At 38.3% G+C, this 19094-nt stretch overlaps 1 protein-coding gene across 2 annotated transcripts in view; it reads left to right on the top strand.

Moving 5' to 3' along the window:
• Nucleotides 1-19094, top strand: part of Nkain2 (sodium/potassium transporting ATPase interacting 2) — a 1156795-nt gene that overhangs the window by 496643 nt on the left and 641058 nt on the right. For both annotated transcript variants that reach the window (XM_055599337.1, XM_055599336.1), the window contains exon 2: nucleotides 8328-8465. In XM_055599337.1, the coding sequence (XP_055455312.1) occupies nucleotides 8328-8465 (138 nt within the window). The remainder of the gene's footprint in view (nucleotides 1-8327; nucleotides 8466-19094) is intronic.

The following is a 19094-nucleotide window of genomic DNA, read 5'->3' as shown; positions in this document are numbered from 1 at the left end:
GAAGTCCTAGCCAGAGCAATAAGACAACTAAAGGAGATCAAGGGGATACAAATCGGAAAGGAAGAGGTCAAAGTGTCACTATTTGCAGATGATATGATAGTATACATGAGCGACCCCAAAGATTCAACCAAAGAACTTCTTCAGCTGATAAACACCTTCAGCAAAGTGGCAGGATACAAAATCAACTCAAAAAAATCAGAAGCCCTCTTGTATACCAAAGACTAAAAGGCTGAGAAAGAAATTAGGGAAACAACACCCTTCACAATAGCCACTAATAACATAAAGTACCTTGGTGTGACTCTAACCAAGCAAGGTAGTTTTTTTTTTTTTAAACATTGTGATATTCTAAAGACCTCTGTATCCCAGCCATGTTGCAAAGACACAGCAACCCCTAAGATATTTATAACTTTATTGTGGTCTAGATTAAAACAATGAGAAATGAACATGCAAACTCGGGCTTTCATATGCTCTGAGGGGGGCAATTTGGCATCTAAGCATATTTTTATATGTCTGTTTTGTGTATTCACAATAGTTGCTGGCAAAACTTAAAAGCAGATCAAATACCTAAATGAAAATGAAATGCCTTAGTAGAGTACAAGAAGCTAGGTTTATGGATGTACAAAGTGCTTGTATGGAAAACCTTATTGTATTTCCCTGAGAAAAAGTCATAACCATATTGTAGTCTTATTTGTGCAAATGAGTGATGAGATAATTTGATCTCCGCATGTTGCAACTGTACGCCCTTATTCTGACATCTATATCTTTATTTAATTGCAAAGCTATGTAATCTACATTTGTGCTCCAGGTCTGCACAGATGGCCTTTGAAGTGAAAGAGACTTCTTGGCTTCTCCAAAGTGTTAAAATATTTAAGAAAAAGTATGTCATATTTATGTTCCCATACAAGAAAAATCCTTGTCATAGCGTCAGAGAGGGAAAAAAAAATAACTTCATGTTAGGCATTTTTTAGGTGAAAATGTCAAATAATATTTCTTCTATTATGTTTTTGAATTTTAACACAAAATGAAAGTGTACTGGTAATATACCAGTACAAACAAGGGTTTATAACAAAGATAAAATATAATGATGAATGCCTAATGAGAAAGATTATTAAGGTCATCACTCACATTGGTGATCAAAGATTAGCCCCTAATTTATTAAAAATAAAAGCTCTGGCATTTGCCTGCAAATTTCATGATTTCTTTGTTTTTAATTGCTGACTAGTATTCCATTGTGTAAATGTACCAAAATTTCTGTATCCATTACTCCGTTGATGGACATCTGAGTTGTTTTCTGGTTCTGGCTATTACGAATAAAACTGCTACAAACATGGTTGGGCAAATGTCCTTGTTGTATACTTGAGCATCTGTTGGATATATACCTAGGAGTAGTATGGCTGGATCTTGAGGTGGCACTATTCCTAATTGTCTGAGAAAGCATCAGACTGCTTTCCAGAGTGGTTGTACAAGTTTACATTCCCACCAGCAGTGGAATAGGGATCCTCTTTCTCCATATCCTTTCCCTCTTGTGTTGTCACTTGAGTTTTTGATCTTAGCCATTCTGATTGGTGTAAGGTAAAATCTCAGGGTCATTTTGACTTGCATTTCTCTAATGACTAAGGACGTTGAGCATTTCTTTAAGTGTTTCTCTGCCACTCGATGTTCCTCTATTGAGAATTCTGTTTAGCTCTGTACCCCATTTTTTTAATTTTTTATTAATTACACTTTATTCATTTTGTATCCCCCCATAACCCCCTCCCTCCTCCCCTCCCGATCCTACCCTCCCTTCCCTTTCTGCATGCATGCCACTCCCCAAGTCCACTGATAGGGGAGGTTCTCCTTTCCTTTCTGATCTTAGTCTATCAGTTCTCATCAAAATTGGCTGCATTGTACTCTACCGTGGCCTAGTAAGGCTGCTCCCCCCTCAGGGGGAGGTGATCAAAGAGCAGGCCAATCAGATTATGTCAGAGGCAGTCCCTCTTCCCATTACTATGTAACCCACTTGGACACTGAATTGCCATGGGCTACATCTGTGCAGGAGTTCTAGGTTATCTCCACGAATAGTCCTTGGTTGGAGTATGAGTCTCTGGGCAGTTCCCTGTGTTCAAATTATCTTGTTCTATTGCTCTGCTTGTGGAGTTCCCGTCCCCTCCAGCTTTTACTATTTCCCACTTCTTACATAAAATTCCATTTACTCTGCCCATCAGTTGGCCATCAGGCTCAGCATCTGCTTTGACAGTCTATACTGCAGAGGCTTTCAGAGGCCCTCTGTGGCAGGTTTCAAGGTTGTTTCCTGTTTTCTTCTGGCTTTCAGAGGACCTCTGTAGCAGGTTCCGAGGTTGTTTCCTATTTTCTTTTTCTTCTGATGTCCATCCTCTTTGCCTTTCAGGATGGGGATTGAACATTTTAGTTAGGGTCCTCTCTTTTGCTTAGTTTGTTTAGATGTACAGATTTTAGTGGGTTTATTCTATATTGTATATTTATATGAGTGAGTATATACCATGCGTGTCTTTTTGCTTCTGGGACAACTCACTCAGGATGATCCTTTCCAGGTCCCACCATTTACCTGCAAATTTCATGATTTCCTTATTTTTCATTGCTGAGTAATACTCCATTGTATAGATGTACCCCAGTTTCTGCATCCATTCTTCAGTTGAGGGGCATCTGGGTTGTTTCCAGCTTCTGGCTATTACAAATAAATCTGCTACAAACATGGTTGAGCAAATGTCCTTATTGTGTACTTGAGCCTCTTTTGGGTATATGCCTAGGAGTGGTATGGCTGGATCTTGAGGAAGCGCTATTCCTATTTGTCTGAGAAAGAGCCAGATTGATTTCCAGAGTGGTTGTACAAGTTTACATTCCCACCAGCAGTGGAGAAGGGTTACCCTTTCTCCACAACCTCTCCAGCATGTGTTGTCACTCGAGTTTTTCATCTTGGCCATTCTGATGGGTGTAAGGTGAAATCTCAGGGTCGTTTTGATTTGCATTTCCCTAATGGCTAATGACATTGAGCATTTCTTTAAGTGTTTCTCTGCCATTTGATATTCCTCTAAAGAGAGTTCTCTGTTTAACTCTCTTCCCCATTTTTTAATTGGATTACTTGGTTTGCTGTTTTTCAGCTTCTTTAGTTCTTTATATATACTGTATATTAACCCTCTGTCAGATAAAGGGTTGGTGAAGATTCTTTCCCAATCTGTAGGCAGTCGTTTTGTTTTGATGATGGTGTCCTTTGCTTTACAGAAGCTTTTCAGTTTCATGAGGTCCCATTTATTGATTGTTACTCTTAGAGCCTGTGCTGTTGGTGTTCTGTTCAGGAAGTTGTCTCCTGTACCAATGAGTTCTAGGGTCTTCCCACTTTTTCTTCTACCAGGATCTAGAAATGATCATCCTGAGTGAGGTATCCCAGAACCAGAAAGAAACACAGGGTACATACTCACTCATAAGTGGATATTAGACATATAACATAGGATAATCATACTAAAATCTGTATACCTAAAGAAGCTAAGCAAGAAGGAAGACCCTGGGTAAGATGCTCAATCTTCATTCAGAAAGGCAAACAAGATGTACATCAGAAGAAGGAGAAAACAGGGAACATGACTGGAGCCTATTACAGAGGCCTTCTGAAAGACTCTACCCAGCAAGGTATCAAAACATATGCTGAGATTCATAGCGAAACTTTTTGCAGATTGCAGGGAATCTTATGAAAGAAGGGTGAGATTCTGACCTTGAGGGGACAGGAGCTCCACAAGGAGAGCAACAGAACCAAAACAAAATCTGTGCACAGGGGTCTTTTGAGAATGATAATCCAAACAATGACTATGCATGGAGATACTTAGCTCCCCTGCACACAAGTATCCCATGGCAGCTCAGTGTCCAAGAGGATTCCCCAATAATAGGAACAGGGACCTTCTCTGACATGAACTGGTGGGATGGCTCTTTAATCACTTCCACCTGAGTAGGGCTAGCAGCCTTACCAGTCCACAGAGGAAGACAAAATGTCATTCCTGATGAGACCTGATAGACTAGGGTCATATGGAAGGGGAGGAGAACCTACCCTATCATTTGGCTAGGAGAGGGGCATAGGAGAAGAAGAGGGAGGGAGAGTGTGATTGGGAGGGGTTGGCAGAGTGGCTTTAGCTGAGATACAATGTGAATAAAATGTAATTAATGAAATTAAAATAAAAAATAAAAAAAGCTCTGTAACAGTACTAATGGGGCCAGCAAGATATGTGAGCCAAGGAATTAATGGTAATGAATTATATTTTTATAATAGACTCGTGTAGAAGGTTAAAAGCAGGACCAACATTTATGTATAAGAAAGGGATAAATAGAAACACTTTTAGCACTATGTATTTTATGAGGAAAAAAAAAGTAGCAGTATATTTTTTCAAGGCCAATTCTTTATGTTTATATATCAGATGATTTGAAGGACATCAAGAAAATACATTTGAAATCTTCCATGGGCAAAACTCAAAAGAAAAATGCATTAAAAGAGGCAATAAACAAAATAAAATCAACAAAGCAGTCATGAGTTTTGCCTTCACCAAAGATAAGATAATGTCACAAACTATAAGTAGGGTTAAAGATTCTCTGCACTATTCCAAAAGAAAAAGAGCAATGAAACAGCATCAATTTCATCGCCACTATAGTGCCTACAACATAACACCAGGATAAATGGAGTGTGCACATGTGTATGCGTGTGTGTGTGTGTGTGTGTGTCAGCCTGAAGTTGATGTTGGATGCCTTTCTCAACCACTCACTACCTTATTTTTATGAGATGCTTTTCTCATTGAATCTGGGACTTACTGGCTTGGCAAGATGGGTGGCCAGCAAGTCCCCAGAATTTTCCTGTTTCCACCACTTCAGCTTAGGGATTACTGACACTATACTTGGTTTCAATAGTATGATATGGATAGGATAGGAGCTCTACAAGGACCAAATATATCTGGGCACAGGGTCTTTTCTGAGACTGACACTCAACCAAAGACCACCTATGGATATAACCTAGAACTTCTGCTTGGATGTGGCCCGTGGTAGCTCAGTAACCAAGTAGTTTTCCAAAGTAAGGGGAACAAGGACTATTTCTAACAGGATCTCAAGGGCAGGCTCTTTGACCTCCCCACCTCCCCAGGGGAGGAGCAGTCCTGTTAGGCCACAGAGGAAGACTTTGCAGCCAGCCCTGAAAATACCTGATAAAACAAACTCAAATGAAAGGGGAGGAGGTCCTCCCCTATCAGTGGACTTGGAAAGGGGCAGGGAGGAGACCAGGGAGGGAGTGTGGGGTTGGGGAGGGAATGAGGGAGTGGGATACAGCTGGGACACAGAGTTAACAAAATGTAACTAATAAGAAAAATAAAATTAAAAAAAAGAAAAAAAAAACAAATATAACTGTCATGACCACAAGATAGTCAGACATTTTAAATATTTAATCTACAAAATATGAAAGTCTTGATTATGTCGTTGGATTTGCACATGAATGAAGAGGGGTGTGTGTGGACCCGGAACACAGAAAGAGTTTTAGCAATAATTATCTTCAATAATACATATATTTATTATTTTTCTTGATTGAAGGAAATCTGAGGAAAAACTGAACTATGCCTAAAAATTATCACACCTCTTAGAAACACTGAATGGCTCCCATTATTCAGTGGAACTTTAAACTACCTCACCCAGGATAAAGCTATGGATTATGTGCAATTTTTAGAACAAAGATAAAGAAGAGAGGGAAGGTATCTGTTGTTTGTTAGTGTGTGTGGATGTGAGAGAGAGAGAGAGATCAGTTATCAGGTTATTGTGTCTTCATATTCTTATGAGGAAGAAGCTACTAGTTCTGTCATGACGAAAATAATCAATATTGTTAAATTTTCATTTTAGCCTTGCAAACTTAGCAAGTACATTACTGTGTATGTGTTCCTATAATTAATGAGAGCTGTATGATCTTCTTGTGTAATTGTTCCATTTGTTGAGAAAGTTCCCACTGCTTGACTGATAGACTCTATGCCTTTCCCCTGCTGTGTCCTCACAGTTATGATGCTCAGAATACACAGACTTCAGATTCTTCTTGCTGTTGTCTTTCGTTGATGTTTACTGTTTATTCATAGGCAAAAGAGATAGAAGCGCCATGTAGAAATGGGATTTCACATTAATGATTAGGAATCATTCTGTCAGGAGAAACACTTAATCTTAGGCACTCTTCATGCAGGCACACAATGAGCATCCCCGATTGCCCTGTCGCACAGATGAGTCTCATTTATCTTGCTAAATGCTCAAAATAGCTGACAGAGTGTCCCAGCTTCCTAAAAAAATCACTTCTAGGTTTACGTAGCTGTTACGTTCAGGCGCTACAGAGTTTCTGTGGTCATTAGCCAATCATTATGCTGTATTGCTGTATCTGGTGCTGTGGTGTATATAGCATACGCAAGGGACCAGGGACCATATCCCCCTTCTTCTCCTCTTCCTCCTCTACCTTCTCCTCCTCCTCTTCCTCCTCTACCTTCTCCTCCTCCTCTCCTCATCATCCTAGTCCTCCTCCTCCTCCATCAACATCATCATCATCATCCCCTTTCTCTTTTTCGCCCTCTTTTCCTTTTCTTTCTTTTCCTCCTTCTACCTTTAACCCTGAAAAGATGCAGTGACAATAATCTGTGTAGGCTGGTGGGTGACAATTATACTCCTTGTATGGTTCATGATTTGCTTTCGGGAATGGGGATATTATGCAAACAGCCTTTGGGAATTTCTTTTCTCTTTCAAGTGCCCAGGAGGAAGTCTTATGCTTAGCTAAGGTACTGAAGAGGGAATGATGCTCACTCAAGAAGCTTTCAAAATAAAACATATGTATTTTTTAATTTAAAAATGCATACAGGTAACATATGGACTGAACAGGGTGATATTTAGAAACACACACACATATCAACAAAGAAAAGAGGATATGAATTTCAGATAGAGAAAGGGGGTACATGAGTAGGGTGAGAGGGAGAAAGAGAATGTAGAAATAATGTACTTACGCTATAATTTCAAAATATAAAATTTGCATTATTGAGGATAGACACCTGTGCATACACAGTGACATCACACGCACGCCACTGCACACGTGTGAAAGTCAGAGGGCAGCTCTTGCTAGACAGATGTCTCCTTCCACTGTGGGTTCCATGTATGGAACTCAGGTCAGCAGGCTTGTGCAGTAAGCCCTTTTACCTGCTGAGCCATATCACTGGACCAAGTGAGTGATGCATTATTAAAGCATAATTATATTAGTAAATTATAAAACACCATTTCCTTTGAAATCAAGGCTGAGTTTTTCTGAGTCTTCATGTGGAATGTTGAGATCATTTGAGAAATGCTCTCTGAACAATGAGGTTTTGGGTTTTTTTTGTTGCTGTTGTTTTGTTTTGTTTTTTTTGTCAATCCACTTGGGTAAGAAAAAAGCCAATACATTGTTTGTATTGTTAGGCTTAACGAAGGATTTGCCAGCAATCTATATTTCACTAACTAGTGAAAATTGAAGTTTCAGAGCTACCAACAGTTTGTTGCTTCGGTATTTTCTTGTTTTGTTTCAATTTTTTTTAGTCTTCTCATTGCTTAAAGTTTTTTAAAGTCTTCATTGCAAACTGTGGAACATAGATTAGATTTTCTTGTTTTTAAAAGAGTGATGACTATTTTTTTTTTCTTTTTTGATTTATAATTTTCTTTTTGGCCCTTCTGTTACGTTGCCGGTATAATAAAAAAAAAGTGTTGATTTATAGCTCTACACTGTTAGGACTGGAAGGGCCCTTTCCATCTGCAGAAGTTCTTCACTTTACAGAAAAGAGTCAGACAGCTGAAGAAGAAGTGAATCACGTAGCTTCTTTGGTTGGAAATCTTCATGCAGAATCCTAGTGGCTCAATGGCTTTTATTATTATTATTATTATTATTATTATTATTATTCCTCTGTATCAAGTCTCCTTGTGTAACCAGCCCAATTTACAGAGTGACATTTGGAGAGATCCAAATAAGTCCTGGATGGCGGCTTGCTTACCTTTCTGGTTGATGACTTCAAGTGATGAGTAGATTAATAGTGTGTGTGTGTTTGTGTGTGTGTGTGTGTGTGTGTGTGTGTGTGTGTGTGTGTAGTGACTGTGTCTCCACAGAATCATCCCTGAAAGGCAAATGGCTCTCTGTGGATTCTCAGATGGTGTTCCTCTGCAACATGCCATTCTCAGTGTTTGAAAACGCCACATACAATATCATAGTTAAACTTGCTAATTGTAATGTCACAGCTATCCTTTCATCTCTGGCTCTGTGCTGCCTCTTGCTTGTGCTGACCTATTCCCATCCTCTTTTGCTATTCTAGGTTTGTGTGCTGGAGAGGCAAATATTTGATTTCCTTGGATATCAGTGGGCCCCTATCCTGGCAAATTTTGTACATATTATCATCGTCATCCTTGGTTTGTTTGGAACTATTCAGTATAGACCTCGTTACATAACAGGAGTAAGTATCCTTTTTGCATTTATCTATTTTACTGAACTTGGGGAAGTTGTGCTAGCTGTAGACATCTTGAAAATGGAGTAGATATCCTGTTTTAAGGATAGCGTGGTCTTCAGTCATCTCTTCATTTTCAGAGTTTCAGACAACATCAATAGTAATTAAGCTTGTTAATGGCGATAATCATATTGTAGTCTCATTAATTGCACTTTGGGCCAATGTTTTCTTATAATTACGAGCAGAATCATAATTCTATGTTTCTAAATTATCAAGTTTCAGATTCTGAATCAAGAAAAATTGGTAAGATTGTTTTCTCCTTCTAAATAACCCTGTCTTAAAAATTAGATAAGCATAGCTTTAAATCACCGCAAACATCTATATACTACTGATGTTGAAATTTAAGTGCACATTAAAGTTGGAAGCTAGAATATTCTGAACTATTATCTCTATGTTTCCAGTATTTCTTCTTTTGATGCTGTGGGAGTACTTTCCTTTCATCTGCAAGTTAAACTTATTTCACATAAAAGTCAAATTCAACTGTATCATTGCTATGGGAACCATAATAACTTTTTTTTTTTTTTTTTACTTTGTGACTTAGATTTCAAATATCGCTCTTCATTAACATACTTTAAAATTTTTTTCAACCATAAACTCATTTTTTTGTTTTCTATTTTCACAGAGGACAAATGTATGAGAACTTATTTTAAATGTTAAAACTAGTTTGCTGTCACAGTATCTGTGTTAGTACAGCTGAAGAGCTGGCTCCTTGAGCTCACACTGCCAGCACTTCTAAAATTTCTTGAGACCTCTTTCTCACAGAAGGTTTCCTTCTCTGATCTGTTCTGTACTCCTCAACCCAGATGCAGTGAGATGCCTCACGGGAACTGAGGCAAGATTGTAGTAGAAGATGCACCCAAGAGGTTCAGTGCTTGCTAATGAATCAAGAGGTGCTCATAGTCTTTGCATCATGAGCATGCTCGGAGGGGGCGTGCTACATGTGTAGCTAGGTAGTGATCTATGTCTCCTAAAAAGGGTTATGTTAAAGGGCAAAAAAAAAAACTTCTTTAGCTGTACAGATTTTTGTAGATTTATCCTATATTATATATCTAGTATCCACTTACAAGTGAGTATATACCTCGTGTGTCTTTCTGTTTCTGGGGTACCTCACTCAGTGTAATATTTTCTTGTTCCCACCAATTGCCTGCAAATTTCATGATTTCCTTATTAGAAGGAGGACCCTGGGTAAGATGATCAATCCTCACTCAGAAATGCAAATGGGACAGACATTGGAAAAAGGAGAAAACAAGAAACAGGACAGGAGCCTACCACAGAGGGCCTCTGAAAGACTCTACCCAGAAGTGTATCAAAGCAGATACTGAGACTCATAAACAAACTCTGGGCAGAGTTCAGGAAATCTTAGGAAAAAAAGGGGAAGATAGAAAGACCTGCAGAGAACAGGAGCTCCACAAGGAGAGCAATAGAACCAAATTAGCTGGGCACAGGGGTCTTTTCTGAAACTGATACTCCAACCAAAGACTACGCATGGATATGACCTAGAACCCCTGCCTAGATGGAGCCCAAGGCAGCTCAGTATCCAAGTGGGTTCCCTAGTAAAGTGAACAGGGACTATCTCTGACATGAATTCAATACATGCTCTTTGACTGTCTCCCCCTGATGGAGAATCAGCCTTGCCAGGCCACAGAGGAGGACAGTGCAGCCATTTTTGATGAGACCTGATAAGCTAGGGTCAGATGGAAGGGGAAGAGGACCTCCCCTATGAGTGGACTTGGAGAGGGGCATGGGAGGAGATGAGGGAGGGAGGATGAGATTAGGAGGGGAGGAGAGAAGGGGCTACAGCTGGGATACAAGGTGAATAAACTTTAATTAATATAAAAATAAAAATTTAATTAAAAATTCTATGTTTAAGCTATGATACTATTGTCCATTTGACAATTTCATACAAACATGTAGATTTCTTTTTTTTTTTTTTTTTTTAGCAGATTAAGCTCTTTTTTTTTTTTTTGTCTCCCTCTCTGGCTAAAATTCTTCCTTTTTTTTTTTTTTTCCTTTATCCAAAATGGTGGGTGTGTGTGTGGGTGTGTGTGCGCGCGCGCATACACGCATGTGCGTGAATGTTCGTGGAAGCACATGCATGTAGTGATGCCAGTGAGGTGAGGTTGTTTGCATGAGCATATATGAGGGATATTTACTGGTGCTTGGGCAATTTGCCAGTGCCTATACCACCACCTGGAAGAAAGTAATTCTTCATCTCCAGGGACCTGCTGAATTCTTGTAACTTCTCAAGGAAAGGGGGTGCCTCATGAGCTCTTACCTCATAAGAGAGGGAATATTGATAGGCTCAAACTTGTACAAATCAGATGCAGGAAATGGCAGCCACTAAGATTTCAAGAATTCAGTCACTGTCTCAGTTACAGAAAACACCTTGGGCAGCACTTCTCTCGTGTTTCCTAGTCTGTAAGTAGGTGACATGAGCGTCCTGTTTAGGGCTGAGTGCTTAGGGTCAGTTTTGAATCTGAGTTAACTTCTGCTTACTGCAAACAGAAGCTTCCCTCACCAAGGCTGAGAGCTGCACCCGTTTATGGATAATAACATCAAACTCCTAGGAAGCATGTTGACAACAAGTCCTTTCAGCAAAACAACTTTAGTATCATCCCTTTTAGGACCTATGAGTGCCCTAGTCAAGGGCATTTGACCATGTTTACAAGATAAAGAATGCATCACCTCATGTGGAGTGTGACACATATTGAGTCAGAAAGCTTTAATTATTCTCACAACTATGCCACTATTGGACCAGGGAGCATATCTTGTCTGTCAGATCAGTGCTGCTACATGCCAAGGCCACATCTGTTATGACTCTACCCTTCCCGAGGCTGACATCACAATTTCTCACACAATGAGCACTCGTGGAGCAGTCTGTTAGGCCACAGAGGAGGACTTTGCAGCCAGCCCTGAAGATACCTGATAAAACAGGGACAGATGAAATGGGAGGAGGTCCTCCCCTATCAGGGGACTTGGAAAGGGGCAGGGAGGAGACCAGGGAGGGAGTGTGGGGTTGGGGAGGGAATGAGGGAGCGGGATACAGCTGGGACACGGAGTTAAGAAAATGTAACTAAAAAGAAAAAATAAAAAAAAAAAAAAAAAAAAGAAAGAGAGCACTGTCCTCTACTGTGGCCTGATAAGGCTGCTCCCCCCTCAGGGGGAAGTGATCAATGAGCAGGCCAATCAGATTATGTCAGAGGCAGTCCCTCTTCCCATTACTATGTAACCCACTTGGACACTGAACTGCCATGGGCTACACCTGTGCAGGGGTTCCAGGTCATCTCCACTAATAGTCCTTGGTTGGAGTGTGGGTCTCTGGGAAGTTCCCTGTGTTCAAATTATCTTGTTCTGTTGCTCTCCTTGTGGAGTTCCCACTTTTGATGAGAACTGATAGGCTAAGATCAGAAAGAAGAGGAGAACCTCCCCTATCAGTGGACTTGGGGAGTGGCATGCATGCAGAAAGGGGAGGGAGGGTGGGATCGGGAGGGGAGGAGGGAGGGGCTTATGGGGGGATACAAAATGAATAAAGTGTAATTAATAAAAAAATTTAAAAAAAATAAAAATAAAAATAAAAATTTAAAAAAAAAGAAAAGAAAGAGAGCACTTGGTTTATTTTTCCATGTCTTATAGCCAAAGTTAGTATCTTCCTAAATTTGGTCTTATAGTGGAATTTCGGTAGGAAACCAAGAGCAATGGCAATAGCCTGTGTATTTTTGGTTGCCTCTGGTGTCTCTCTGACCAACCACCTCACAGAGCTATGTTTTACGTTTGACTGTGAAATTTTTTTTAGTAACTGTTGGCTTCTGAGAACAGCATAATCCACTCAAGCAAATGTACTTTCATTCAAATTTTTCATTTTCTTTCTTTCTTTTTTTTTTTTTTTTTTTTAGTTTTTGAAGGTGGCTTTGAGAATAGTAGGTTTCCACTTGGATTTTTCAGAACTCTTAGTTTCGGTTAGCCTTGCCTTCCACACCAGCCCAGTTTGATGTTAAGGTAGGGACGATAGCACAGTGACTAGGAACGTATCGTTTAAAATAAAAATATCAAGGCTGAAACCTTGGATCGAGCGAACTATCTGTGGCTGTGTACAACTTTATCTCATCTAGAATCAATATTTTTTGAGAATAGAATTAATAATTGTATTTTCTAATATATTTTAGTTGATGTACTCTCAATTATAATTGAAAAATATGACTTGGTGCTCTTTTGTGATTTTATTCTCATAATTAAAGTTGATTTGAATAAATATCACGTCTATATTCATAAATAAATACCTGTGGTGAAAAATCAAAGTGTCTGAACACTTTTATAATGATGAGGGTAGTCTTAGGCAAGAAGTGGGTAGTTCAGGAAACAGACACAATGCTTAGTGTTCAGAGGTGTTCAATGCAAGTTAGCTATCATGTTCATATTATTACTATTCAAAAGTAATGCTAAGTAACACATGGTAGCATAGTCTAGACAGGAATCTAAACCAAGCACTGTGATTTCATCGCAAGTATTCTGAGACTTCTCTGGATCCAATGATAATCTTCCCTGAAGACCTAGATCTTCATCTAGTGTGTTAGACACAACTTGAAACCCTGCCGAGGTTCTGCATCATAATCTGTTTTTCCACAACAGCCCCATTTGCTCTTGCTTGTAGGCAAGACTCTGGGTTTGAGGTTTTCTGGAGACACTGCCTTACACTGAGAATCATTTGCCTGTTGCTGATGAAAAGTTTCTGTATTCCAACTAAGTGAGTTCTGGGTTAGGAACGTGACCGGCAAGTTCTGCCAGACAATTCATTCTTTCTTTAGCTTACTGTTCTCTAACATATCATGTCCTATTCAGCTAAACCTTTGCAAATAGCTTTGACAGGTGTTTGCTGGACAACGCTCTTAATCAGATCAGCATGTCCACAGGTATTCCCTCTGTGTTCTCAGTTTCGGCTCTGGTCACAATCATTGTTCTCAGTAATTATCTTGAGTCATCTCTTTAGCCCTAGGACACTATGTTCTTGCTGCTTTTCCCATCTCTATTAACAGTTTCCTCTGTACTCTGATAGCCTCTATAAGCTTTTCTCAGAATTATCAGTGGCTTTTTGGGTCTTATTTTATCCCTCTGTTTTTTTGTAAGAATTCTTTAAGTTGTTTTTCTCTGGGTAATTTCTATGACTGATGGTCCAAAAGTGGCTTCAGAAAGTAAGGACAAAAAAAAAAAAAACAAGAAAGTAAGGACATAGCAAATAAATAAATAAATAAATAAATAAATAAATAAATAAATAAATAAATAAATAAAGTTATAGTTTTTCCAAAGATGATAAAGAAATTATGATTGAAAAACAATCTTAAATATAATCTTAAAACGGAAAAAAACTACTTCAGGAAACATCTGAGAAGAAGAAAAAAAAAGCATGATTAGAGACTGTGGCTGACAGTAATGTTTTGGCTGGAATCAAAACTTAAGACTTAGATCATAACAATGACATTTACTTAATTCTTTCTTATTTCAAAAGGTATCCTTTGTGATTTATTTGTTTTGATTGTTTGTTTCAAGAGAGAGTTTCTCTGTGTCACCTTGGCTGTCCTGGACTTGCTTTGTAAACCAGGCTGGCCTCGAACTCACAGAGATCCACCTGCCTCTGCCTCCTGGAGTGCTGGAATTAAAGGCATATACCACAGCACCCAGCTTGTGATATATTTTTAATATTCATCATTTGACGTATTTTTTAAAGTTTAATATAAAATTAGGTAAATTCATAATGTCACTCCTGACAGGTTTTATGGACAGATTTTTGTTTTCTTTGTATATGTATTAATAAAATATTTGAAAAAAGCAGATTTAAATATTTTATGCTATATAGCATTATGTAATAAATTTAAGGCTTTTGATATAATGTGAAGTTATAAACATATATTCCATGACACTATTAATGAGAATAATAAAATCCTGCTGTTGATATTTTCACCTAAAATGCTATAGCGCTTTATTTTAATGTTTACCCTTTTTTTCTGTGTAATGTGTTCTAATGCTTTTGAAATTTTAGAATATTACTAAATAAGGTTTCTGTCATTGTACCAATTTTACTAAAACAAAAAGGCCAGTGTCCTAAATTAAATCTTAAGGAAAAAGTACCCATTGCTCATTTGTCAATTTGGGAATATGTTCAATTAAATGAAAGATATTTTTTATATATAATTAACTGTTCCCCAAAGCATGTGAATATTCTCTGAAATACTGAGGGCATTAACATACAGAGAATGGGGGGTAAATAAGAATGATTTTCATAAGATAGTTAATTTGCAATTCTTCATCTTCTTAGAAAGCATCTAGTATTTAGAGTAGTAAATACAATCAAAGAAAATGAAATAGAAGTTTCCAATACCAAATAGGAACACAAAACCTATAGACAGAATCTATATTGCATTCTTTTTTTTTAAATAAATTTTTATTTTTTTTTACATTAGTTGCATTTTATTTGCCTTGTATCCCTGCTGTAGCCCCCTTCCTCATTTGCTCCGAATCCCACCCTTCCTCCCTCATCTCTTCTCTGCCCCTCTCTAAGTCCACTAATAGGGGAGGTCCTCCTCCCCTTCCATCTGACTCTAGCTTATCAGGTCTCCTCAGGACTGGCTCTTCTGTGGCCTGGCAAGGCTGCTCCTCCTTCGAGGGGGGGGGGGGTCAAAGAGCCAGCCACTGAATTCATGTCAGAGACAGTCCCTCTTCCCCTAAGTAGGGAACCAATTGGATACTGAACTGCAATGGGCTACATCTGAGCAGGGGTTCTATGTTATCTCCATGGATGGATCTTGGTTGGAGTGTCAGTCTCAGAAAATACCCCTGTGCCCAGATAACTCCACAACAAAAATTAGAAGAAAACAAGTATTGTGCCATTTTTGAAAATAAGTTGAATGATTAAGTGATTAGGATGGACTCTGGTGAAATAATTCATAAATGAACATATGTTACTGATGAAAACATTACTATGTTGGAAATAAAATTGTTTTTTTTTTACCATTTTTTTTTAATTTTATTTTTCTTTTTAGTTACATTTTGTTAACTCTGTGTCCCAGCTGTATCCCACTCCCTCATTCCCTCCCCAACCCCACCCTCCCTCCCTGGTCTCCTCCCTGCCACTTTCCAAGTCCACTGATAGGCGAGGACCTCCTCCCCTTTCATTTGAGCCTGTTTTATCAGGTATCTTCAGGGCTGGCTGCAAAGTCCTCCTCTGTGGCCTAACAGACTGCTCCTCCCCTGGAGGGGGGGTTCAAACAGCCTGCCCTTGAGATCCCGCTAGAAATAGTCCGTGTTCCCCTTACTTTGGAAAACTACTTGGTTACTGAGCTACCACGGGCCACATCCGAGGAGAAGTTCTAGGTTATATCCATAGATGGTCCTTGGTTGAGTGTCAGTCTCAGAAAAGACCCTGTGCCCGGATATATTTGGTCCTTGTAGAGCTCCTATCCTTTCCATACCATACTAACTTCCCTTCTTTCATATGATTCCCTGCACTCTGCCGAAGGTTTGGTTATGAGTCTTAGTGTCTGCTTTGAAACACTGCTAGGTAAATCAAATTGTGTAATGCACATTCATTTGAGTTCAAGATACTGGCAAGCAGAATGCAGTGTTGGATATCAAACATAGTTTTTTTTAATTTTTTATTTAACTTTTATTAATTACACTTTATTCATTTTTGTATCACCCTATTTAATGACAAATAAATAAAATGATGATTTTCACTCATCAGTCCTTTTAAAATACTTCAGGGGACATGTGCTTTTCTTTGCAAAAGCCACAGCAGCTTTCATGATGATTCTATACAAGAGAATGTGCTTTGATACTCAAAATATTTCTGCCCTCCCTCTTCTCCCTGTCCCCCTGTCTTCCTCTATATCTTCTGAAGTCCCTTATGTTTCTGAGTAAAATTACATAAAAAGAATGGATGCAATGACTAAAATAATCATTAATTTAGAGTGCCAAATCCATGGCAGTTCTCCTAGTTATGTTTCTCTACTAGTTCTACAAAATCCATACTAACCTTCTCACTGCAGGCCAGGTTTCGTAGTGTCATACAGTGAGGGCAGGCTGTTGACCCATGAGTCCAGATGGCTGAGCCTGGCTTGTAACCGTCATGCATTTGGCATATATTTTGACACCCTTAACTGTGCTTTTCTATTGGGAACTTTCTAATGAAAAAGACTTTCTGCCATGTTAGACAAGATGTGGATGTTATATTATGATTAGAGTTCCAAATGTCAGTCCAAGACAACTCTTGCAAATCATTTAGATATAGGAGTTTGGGAGAATTATACATAAATAATAAATCTAAAAATGCATAATAGTGTGAGGAAGAAAGGAATTCAATACTTAAAGTATGTATTAACTACTGTAATAATACAGGTATGTTGTTGTTTTTCATTGTTCATGGAGACCATTAACAAGCACTGTTGATGAGTGGCTATTGGGTCTATTTTCAAGTCATTGGCTTTTCAGTTGTAATGATGTTTCCTCCTTATAAAAAATGTTTTCACTCCTTGCGGTCACTTTGAGAAGTTATTATTCTGTATTCAAATAAATTTTTTCTTTTTTTTATAAAACAAACAAAGAAACAAAAACCCAGAAAGCAAACAAACAAAAAGTAAAACAATTACGAAAAGAAAGGTATCTAGAAGAAAACTCACCATAGCTAAAACATAAAAAATGCATGTTCCAGACAGATAACCACTGTAGATTAGTAACAAAGTATCTTGAAACAGAATCAAATTAACACTATAACTAATTATAGCATGAACTAATTGTGAAAATAAATACTTTTTCCATACGCCTAGGAGGAGAACAAGGAACATAGCATTACATGTTTAATAAATTTGGCCTGTAGATCTCAATAAATATAATAAATTGTGAATGCAGTTTATTCTGCAACGAACATGCACTTCTGAAAAAGTTTGAGTCACTTATTGTAGGAGAAGCTGCTTTGTGGTCTCACAGTAGTGTTGGGCTCCGACTAAGATCTTTTAGAATGTGTTACAATGATTACATTCTGACAACCCAAATACTTTTTTTAATTGCTTTGTATTATTGTAATGAACTTTAAAAAATATTATAATGTATGCATTTAATTCTATTTTTTAAAAAAAATTCTTGTAGATCTTTAAACAGAAGTCATAACATTGGACTTAGAGTAAAACAAAGAACAGTTTCTTAATCCTCTCCTATGCTCTTTCTGAATTCTGAATTTGGAAGTATGTGTGTTTGTATGTTGTATATTGGGTCTTAGCATCTAAAGGCAATGCAAACCTCAGCTTTATAGTCATTCTGTCTCCATCTAAGGGTTAGGATTACAGGAATGTTCCATCATTATATAGTATCCAATAGAGGCCTGATGACAATCATTTTAATATAGCTCATTTTTGAGTCATGATTGTTTTCACATTTTTATTCCTCGTATTTCAATGAAATGAGAAATTTTTTCTTAATGAAAAATACCTCATTTTAAAATATATCCTAAGCATATTTCATTGTACTTATTGATAGATATTCTTTTGCTTTTGCTTTGAAAGGAGGTCTTGTGACATATATGTCCCATGCAGTGTTGGTCCTCCCACTTGAGTCTCCATATTAAATATTACTAGTATCAAGCATAGTTATATCTTGTGGAGAAGGCCTTAAACCCAATCATAAGGTGGCTGAATACCATTGTAATACACTCCTAGTATTGCAACAATAGGTAAACCTTTCCAGGCCATCTGTCAGGTAGTTTAAAGTGCTCTCAGCTACTCAATGTGTTCATTGATTTTCTTTCCCAGCAACCTGCATATCTCCTTCCAACACTATGAAAGCGAGCCACTAAGGAGGAGGCTCCCATGTTAATATCAGCTTGATCACATGTCCTGTGACCAAAGCAAATGCTGTCTTCAGAAATAAGGTTTTTTCCATAGAGTCTTGGTGTGTAAGGCAAAGCAACGGCAGGATCCTGCAATGTTTTGTGGGTCTCTGAGATACATTATATTGTACACATATATCTACATGACATTCTGCCTTCCATGCTCTGTGGATTCAGCACTGAAATGACCAAAGTCTAAGCTCTGATGAGAATGATGTAATACATAGACAACAAATATACATTCATAATCATCATTATGTTTTCATCATCATCATCAAGATCATCTTTGGTTCATCTGAAGTGTGGTTTTACTATTTCATTTTATATATGGTACCCAATTTTTTTTTTTTTTTGCCCTGTGTATGCTAGGGTTTCTGCTGTCTTAACCCTATGCTGGTGGCACGCTGATAACCACAGCAGTAGTGAGTTCGTAAGTTCAATCGACATGTCATGTACACCACACAGTATTTCACATCTCCTTCCCAGACTCTGGTCTCACTTTCTCTGTGCCTCCTCTCCTTGTTTAGATCCAAGTACACAGTTTCTTATTCTCAGCACTCTGGCTTGTGAGGCATTCCTCCATTGATGTTGCCCGTTACAGCAAGAAGGTTCTGAACCAGGTTTTGAGTACAACAAAGCGATAGACATGACAGACGATATGAGTGTGTGTAAACTCGTATGTTTCCCATTTTCTAGTGGACGCCCTCATA

This window comes from Psammomys obesus, unplaced genomic scaffold, assembly GCF_907164565.1.
Source record: "Psammomys obesus unplaced genomic scaffold, mPsaObe1.curated_primary_1811, whole genome shotgun sequence".
Classification (NCBI taxonomy): Eukaryota; Metazoa; Chordata; class Mammalia; order Rodentia; family Muridae; genus Psammomys; species Psammomys obesus.
This window is presented reverse-complemented; position numbering and strand designations above follow the sequence as displayed.